Source organism: Cyclopterus lumpus, chromosome 17, assembly GCF_009769545.1.
Source record: "Cyclopterus lumpus isolate fCycLum1 chromosome 17, fCycLum1.pri, whole genome shotgun sequence".
Taxonomy (NCBI): domain Eukaryota; kingdom Metazoa; phylum Chordata; class Actinopteri; order Perciformes; family Cyclopteridae; genus Cyclopterus; species Cyclopterus lumpus.
In genome coordinates, this window is record NC_046982.1 from 20,966,928 (window position 1) to 20,974,427 (window position 7,500).

Sequence of the window (7,500 nt, forward strand, 5' to 3'; positions counted from 1 at the left end):
TCGGTGATTATTATCTTTTTAATGGTTTTCTGTTTCCGAGATAGTTTTTTCAATCTTAAGTAATGGTTTCAGTATTTTTTATTTTTTTTTCCAAACCTCATTACTGTTGTAATTATTTTGTATTGTGTCTATATGTGCAGAGTTGAGGGAGCTGAGAGGAGCTATACAAACAGACTTGGAGCTTTACCCCTCGTCGCTCGCTGCTTCAGCTTCTTTCCCTTTGAAGGAATTAAAAGAACACCGGTTCAGGTCAGTGTGTCTTGCTGTTAAAACCCCCCGGAAATGATTAAGAGAGCGATAACATCGTTCCCAGTGTGGGAAGAGCAGAAAAAAAGTATTTTTATTTGAGCATTTATCGTATAAATTATACCATTAATACAAATTAAATTAAAAAGAGAATGACAGTACAGTAAATCCTTCTTTTATTTGTCTTCAAGCAAGAATGTGTTTTCTCAATCTGATTGTCCTTTGGATCCCTTTAGACCGGGTCAAAGGGTTTCTGATGACACACCGGTCTTCAGACCACACCCGCCTCCTCCTCGGAGCCATCCTCAACCCAGGCCACCGCCGGGCGCTCCTCCTAGCCAGGGCTCTGCGTCAGCTAAAGCAATAAATAGTCCTTCGCTGTCGAGGATCCGCAGAGGCGCATCGGCCTCCACCGGACCGAGGAGAACCCAAGCGCCTCTCTGCGACGGCATCACCGCCTCCGCGCACCCCAACCCAGGAGGAGCCGCTTCACTCCCGGGGCCCGACAGCGACGAGACGGCAGTCCGAACTGGTCGGCCGGAGAGTCCGAGTTTTCGAACGAAAAACTCTCGTATTCACGGAGAGCGTGATCTGTCGCAGGTGGGGGGGGAAAGCAGGCCTTTCTGGAGGTCACGGAACATCAACGCCGTCCCCTCGTCCCCTCGCTGGGATGCCGGCAGCGGCAGTACTGGCCGGTCTGTGGGAACCACCGGGACACACACTGGTAGGTTAGCGTCAACACCAGTGCAGACGGCCGGTGACAGGAGGAGTCATCTCGGGAAGGACGTCACCGATCGGCGGAGCCTCGCAGCCACGTGCACCCGTGCAGCAACTGTAACGATGAATGGACACTTATTTACTCCCCCGAAAAGACCACAGGAAACGGGGGTCCCAGAGACGGAGCTGGAGTTCAAGTGTTATCAGCCAGTCCCTCCTCCGAGGGTGTCGACTTAAAGTCAGCCGGAGCTCGACAGCTGAGGCTGAAGGCTGAATGCAAAGGGATCTAATGTTGTTGTTTTTTTTAATGACATTTTACACAATTAAACTCACTGTATCCTTGACGTATCTCTTCTTTCCTGCAACACATTTTGGAGCGTGATCACATGAATCGTCTAACAGCTGTGTCCGGTCCTCACATGTTTGGTTTTTTTATTAAGATTAATAGCGTGGAACACAGACGAGGAGTGTAAATGCTCGCAATGTAACTGAGTCTGACTATGTGATTGAAAAATGTGCGTTGTTAAGACCGGGAACGACTTGACCTCTACATTAGTATAAACATTTTAAAGTGGATATGCAGGCCAGAAATCAACATAATTTGCACTGGTTTTCATTTTAAAAAAAGTCCCCTGACATGCCAAATAATGGCAGCTCCGAGAAACTAATTATAATACATATGCAGTGATTCTACATTAGGTTCGTTGATAACGGGTTCAACAACATGTATCTGAGAAAAGGCCAAATGAGATTGTTCCTGCAACCTTTCTCTTTTTTTCTCCTCCAATTAATTAGACTCATTACAATAATCTGTGTATTTTATTCAAAAGGCTGAGGTGCCTGGCTGCTGTTGACACACTTGTTTATGTTTCTTCGGGCTCTTACTACTAGTTTAATAATGAGGTCATATTTTTTAATATATATATAATATTTTTTTTTAAGTATTGTACTTCCTAAATCGTGTGACAATAAACACAAGACACGAGAAATGTATTGAATCACACACCTGTCAACTAAATCAAAGAAAGAACAAAGTTATATTTGCATTGCGCAATCCGATTCATAAAGTTTACACGGTGAGCTCCGTCGGGCGGTGACCTAAATCGAACGCACCCGCCTCGAGGCCGCGGTGGGGGGGAACAGGTGCATGCTGGGAGCGGCTAATTGGTAGAAACCCGCGATGGCGTCGGCGGCTGGTGGTGATTATTTCCGAGAGTCGGCCGTCAGCGAGGTGTGTGAGGATGTTTGTGCTGTTTCCGTACCTCTTGTCCCAGTTGTGAGGACACGGCGTCGTTCATTGTTTTTCTATTTCTATTGTATGTAAAAAGAGAGCGAGGCTAGCCATTTCACCATAGCATCTAGTTAGCTTAGCTTCCTGCTAGCATGGACAGGTAAAGGAATATGTGAACGTCATCGCCTAAGCTAGCTAATTTAATATATATATACCTTTTATTTATATATATATTAATTATATATATATATATATATTAATTTTACATTTTTTTTAATATATATATATATATATATATATATATATATATATATATATATATATATATCAAATTAATATATGTATATTGTGTGTGTGTATATATTTATTTATTTTATATAGGACAGGTAGTTATATGTACTGATATGGTGTGTGTATAGGCTGCAAAGTACTGTCTAAATTATGGAAAGGTAAGTATTGTTTTCCTTAAGTGCCTTTTTACACAAGTACATTTACTTGAGTATAATATTCTCGAACTTTTTTGATGTCTTTCTTTAGATGGATGCGATATTCAACATACTTGAGCAGTTCAGGCTGGAATCTTCCTACAACCTGTTTGTCCAGTTGGGCGTAACGGATGTAAGAGATGAAGATCTGAACAACATTGGTGAGACGAACCTCAACTTTATTCTATTTTTTTTTTTTTAAAGGTATGGCACATTTTTAGGCTGACATAATGATTGCATATTTTTAATTTATGATGTTACCCCGGCATGTGACCGTGGTTACCTAAAATTACAGACATTGGCATGTAGTAAACAACTTTTGTAAAAAAGAAAATGATCTGTGTTTTTTTATTTTAATTGCTGACTGTCAGATGTTTTGATTGAAAAGGTTTTGTAGGGTATTGTTTGTGTCTTAGTTTTATTAGATAGCAGTTATAACTATAGTGTGCACATAATCAATCAAATATCATCGTTGCAGGTTTAAGTCATGTGGAGAAGAATCGCTTTTCGTCGATGAGAATCTTCATTCAAAGACTCGCAGCTCTAGAGCGCCATGTTCAGCCTGTGCAAAAGTCGTTGGAGTTGTTCACTCTGCAGTACTCGTACCCCAAATGTCCTCAACCAATACACATTAACGGTAATGAGAAACGCATCTTTTTTTTTGTTGTATATTCCATTTTTGGATCATCATTAGATGAACTTCAGCCAGCCGCTGACTAACTGTGTTGAAACAAATAAAGTGATAATAATTACTGTGCAAGCATCCACTTATTTATTGTTGAATTCCAGATATGGATCCAGCGGTCAACACGGTTGAGGATCTGATGTTGAGGATCGGCCATCTTGAAAGTGTTGGTCATTCCAAAGGAGTCTGTCTCTACACAGTCGATGGGATGCCTTTGACAGATGATCCCTTCTTCAATACATGTGAGTTTACCTTAACGCCAACCTTTAAACATCCTGTAGGATCCCCTAATGCAGTCCTTAGGTTTCTCTCTCTCTACATTATTCCAGTTTCATTTTTTATATACATTTTCCAAGTTCTTATATTTGAACTAACTTTCAAGCGATGTGTTTTTCCTCATGTGTGTGTGTGTGATTACTCTTTCTGCACCTTGTACTAAACATTTGTTTAAATGTTGTCTCTTCGTACAGGGTCTCTGAAAGACAGACATATTCAACATGGATCTGTAATTTATGCCATTTTTACGCCAAAGGAAAACCTGAAACATGCTCCTCAAATACCAAAACGAGAGGTTGGAGAAACTTGCGGAGACGGTGCGGTTCGATGCCACGTCATGCTCAAGGTGCTTATTTTTATTTATTTTTTTTAAACGTAAAGGTACCACTGACAATATTTACAACTGATAAACGTATATTTATATATCGTTGCACAATCTGAATACGTTGGCTTTATTGGATCACTTTAAAATCGAGGACAATATAAACGTATACAGTATATCCGTCAAACAAATCCACTCTTTTTTTTTTTCATTCAGGGAGACTATGAGGTGACGGTGAACTTGGCAAGTGACACCATAACCAGTCTGAGACTCAAGCTGGCAAATGAAAGTGGAATCCCAACGCATGTCCTCCATTACAAGTACCTCAGAAGTACCACACGGAGCATCGATCCTTTTGGTTTGTGACCCTCTTTGTCTAGAAACACTAATATTTCCCGTGCTTTACTATATTTGCAGAGGTCAGCATTATGGTGGCGACGCACTGCAGAGCTGCGGGATCTCCGAAGGGGCGACGGTCAACTTCTCTCTGTCCGCCTTTTCCGACGAGACTTGGAACAATGAGACTTTCTTCATTAATGATTGCGTCCCTTCAGTCCAACAAACCCAGAAAGGAATCAGCGTCTTCTTGTCTTCGCTTTACGCTCTTGTGAGTTGTCCGTTAAAGTGCATAATCGTTACCCCTGTCTGCTTAACTGCCCTCCACCCTCCCTGTATCTGCTTTGAAAAGCGTTTAATTACATTTTTTTTGTTGTTGTTATTCTAGAGATGTTTTTCTCCAGAGCAACAGAGGAAACTGATTTCCTACATAAGACAACTGACTGGATGCAACCCTCTCGCACAAAGTTTGCATCAGCTACTCTGTAGGAATGAAAAGCTCACCAGGAATCAGAAGGTACAAAATATGAACCAATGTAATTCTTTAAAATATCCAATTTATGAACTTTATTGCATCTTTAGGATCGGCTCATTTTATAACTAGTGCTGTGAAAACATGTACGTTTGTGTGTGTGTGTGATCCATATAGTGACATTATTCTGAAAAACTCATTTAAATTCACCGTCATTGTATTAGTCACAGCAGCAGACGGCATGCAAGGCATGGTTTCGGGAAGATATAAACTGAGTCCTCACACAGTGAAGTGCGCTTTCACCAGTGCCCGTTCCTTTTCTGAGGTATACCTGTTCTTTCGTTTCTAGATTTCCGTCTTTGAAGGCTTGTACGTACTCTTCCGAGAGCTTTTGCCTCAGCGTGGAACGCCGCGAGGGGACAAAGTCATCGAGGACCTGGATGTCTTTGAGAATTCACTGTGCTGCTGGGCTCATCTCCTCTCGGAGGCAAAGGTACGAGGATAAAGCCGAGCCATGGTTTGAGCGTATTTGTGAATACATTACGATCCTTTTATTTTTTTTGACAGAACCAGGCAGCAGACCGTGAGAGCTACGCACCAATCTCTCTCACGTCTGAAGACGGCAGCCGCTTCTCTGAACCAGTCAGAGTACCTGGCGTACCGGGAGCCTTGGAACGAGCATACGTTCTGCAGAAAATCAAAGGTAACTAACCCTAAAACACAGTTATACATACAAAGATACACTTTTATAGACTGAAAAGAAGCACAGCCCAACATTCACTGACATGCTACCCTTTTTTAAAAAACTTTTATTAGGGAGCAGCTACAGAAATATGGTTAACGCTGCAAGATGTGGACATGCTTCTGCCTTTTTTTTTGATGCAGCTGCAGCGAGATAGTTAGATTAAAGAGCTACTAGCACTTTAATTTGTGCGAAGCATCAAACTCCATTATATTTACGCATGGCATGGTTGTCTCAGCTGTATGAAAGCAGTGTTTGAATTTACTAGATATACAAACTCTTGCCCACCATTTTTTATTTCTTGCACTGTTTTTTTGTCTTATTTGTCAAATTCCTTTTCTGTCCAACATACTTGGAAATAAAGGGTTCTGATTTTGTTTCATCAGCTTCAATGAATTTTCTGTAATTTGTTAAGGTGGAGAGAAAATTCCAAATTGCATTGAAGAGGTCTTGCGAGAGACGTCAATGCAGAGAGACATTGACGTTGAGAAGATCTTGCTCAGTTTGCCTCCGTGCGTCAGAACATATCCTCTTTGGATCGGACGAGACGAGATGAGACGCATTTATTTCTGTTAAACTTGTTTGTTTTTTTTGTTGGCAGCTTTCAGGTAAACATGGAGAAGACTTTTGGAAGTATGATGGAAGAATTAAAAGCTCCGTACAATCGATGTCTGAATGTGACCCCGCCTCTACACTTGAAGGAGCTGGGACAGTGTGAGGCACGCCTTGTTCTTCTGAGTGAAGGTACACGTGTATTTTTACAGCTTTAGATTTTACACACATTACTTAAATTAAAGGCCCAGAAGGAAAGAAATGTAATATAATGCACTACGTTTTATAAACCAGTCTGAAAGGAGTCTCCCATTGGTTTCTGCTGCTTCTGATATTTAATACCACGTGTTTGTGAAAAGCTTTGTAATGCAACTGTTTTTTTAAATTTTTTTAGACAACATTGCTATATGTTTGTGTAAAAACAAAGGATCCCCTGATATGATCACAGTGCATGATTGTTTGGATGGTAAAGACAAAGCAGTGGATGTGAATATGTTGGCCGCCAGGTAAGTCCCTCACAGAGTGCACAGGGCTGTGAGGTCAAGCAGGTCGTCCTCTTTTTATAGTACAGCAGCACACAACATGGTGAGAACAGAGGCAGTAAACTGTATGAATGCTGCTGTATTTAAAAAAAAATAAAAATGTACTGTATGAATCTCTGTAAAAGTCACGTCAATCAAAACAAACATTTGACACAGGACGGGTGACCATAGCGACGACCGAACAACATTCGTCACCACCAGGACTCCAAAGGAGGCCATTCTGGTAAAACTCTGTCCGTCACTTGTTTGATTATTTCTGTGGAAGACGGGACACATTTACATTATTATTATTATTATTATTATTATTATTGTTGTTGACGTGAATTACCATTAGGTGCTGATAGACACGAGCTCCTCCATGGACGAGGAGTGCTACGTGGGTTCAGAAATGAAGAAGATCGACGTTGTGAAGGAGCTCTTCGACAACTTTGCCACGAGGACCATGGCGTATGATTTTTATCACGTCATCGGCCTGGTGACGTTCGGCTCCCTGGTGAAGCTTCTCTACAAGTTTACTGAAAATCTGGAAACGTTCAAGGTGAAGTGTATCCCACCCGTCTTAGATCTTTTATTGTAGTACGATTTAATGTCGGTGTAATGTAGTAATATACCTTCTTTTTTCTTTCTTTCCAGGAACACGTACGCAGCATCGAGGCAGCTGGGTGTACTCTGCTGTACGACGCCCTGCGACGGGCGGCGCTGGAGTTGGAAAAGCTCCAGACGAGGTTCCCCGATTGCAGACTTCGGATAATATGTCTCACCGATGGAAATGATTCTGGGTACATTTCCTCCTCTGTTCTAACCAGTTATGGACCTTTTTTTACTTGCGCGTCACCTGTTCGCACATATATTGAACATCTTTGTTATCGGTGAGAAATTGTCGTGAATTTAAAA

The 7,500-nt window shown here is 41.4% G+C and overlaps 2 protein-coding genes across 2 annotated transcripts in view; both read left to right on the forward strand.

Moving 5' to 3' along the window:
- Positions 1–2,136: 2,136 nt before the first annotated feature.
- LOC117746630 lies at positions 2,137–4,799 on the forward strand. The gene is made up of 8 exons (XM_034555894.1): positions 2,137–2,194; positions 2,732–2,840; positions 3,158–3,316; positions 3,469–3,606; positions 3,835–3,986; positions 4,179–4,293; positions 4,380–4,569; positions 4,687–4,799. The coding sequence occupies exons 1-8, from the start codon at positions 2,144–2,146 to the stop codon at positions 4,718–4,720; spliced, it is 948 nt and encodes a 315-aa protein (XP_034411785.1). The 5' UTR covers positions 2,137–2,143; the 3' UTR covers positions 4,721–4,799.
- A 645-nt stretch (positions 4,800–5,444) lies between these two features.
- The window catches only part of LOC117746629, a 5,454-nt gene continuing 3,398 nt past the window's right edge, over positions 5,445–7,500 (forward strand). The window contains exons 1-6 of the mRNA XM_034555893.1: positions 5,445–5,473; positions 6,114–6,256; positions 6,459–6,570; positions 6,763–6,829; positions 6,941–7,144; positions 7,240–7,385. Coding sequence (XP_034411784.1) covers positions 6,127–6,256; positions 6,459–6,570; positions 6,763–6,829; positions 6,941–7,144; positions 7,240–7,385 — 659 coding nt within the window. The 5' untranslated portion in view covers positions 5,445–5,473; positions 6,114–6,126. The remainder of the gene's footprint in view (positions 5,474–6,113; positions 6,257–6,458; positions 6,571–6,762; positions 6,830–6,940; positions 7,145–7,239; positions 7,386–7,500) is intronic.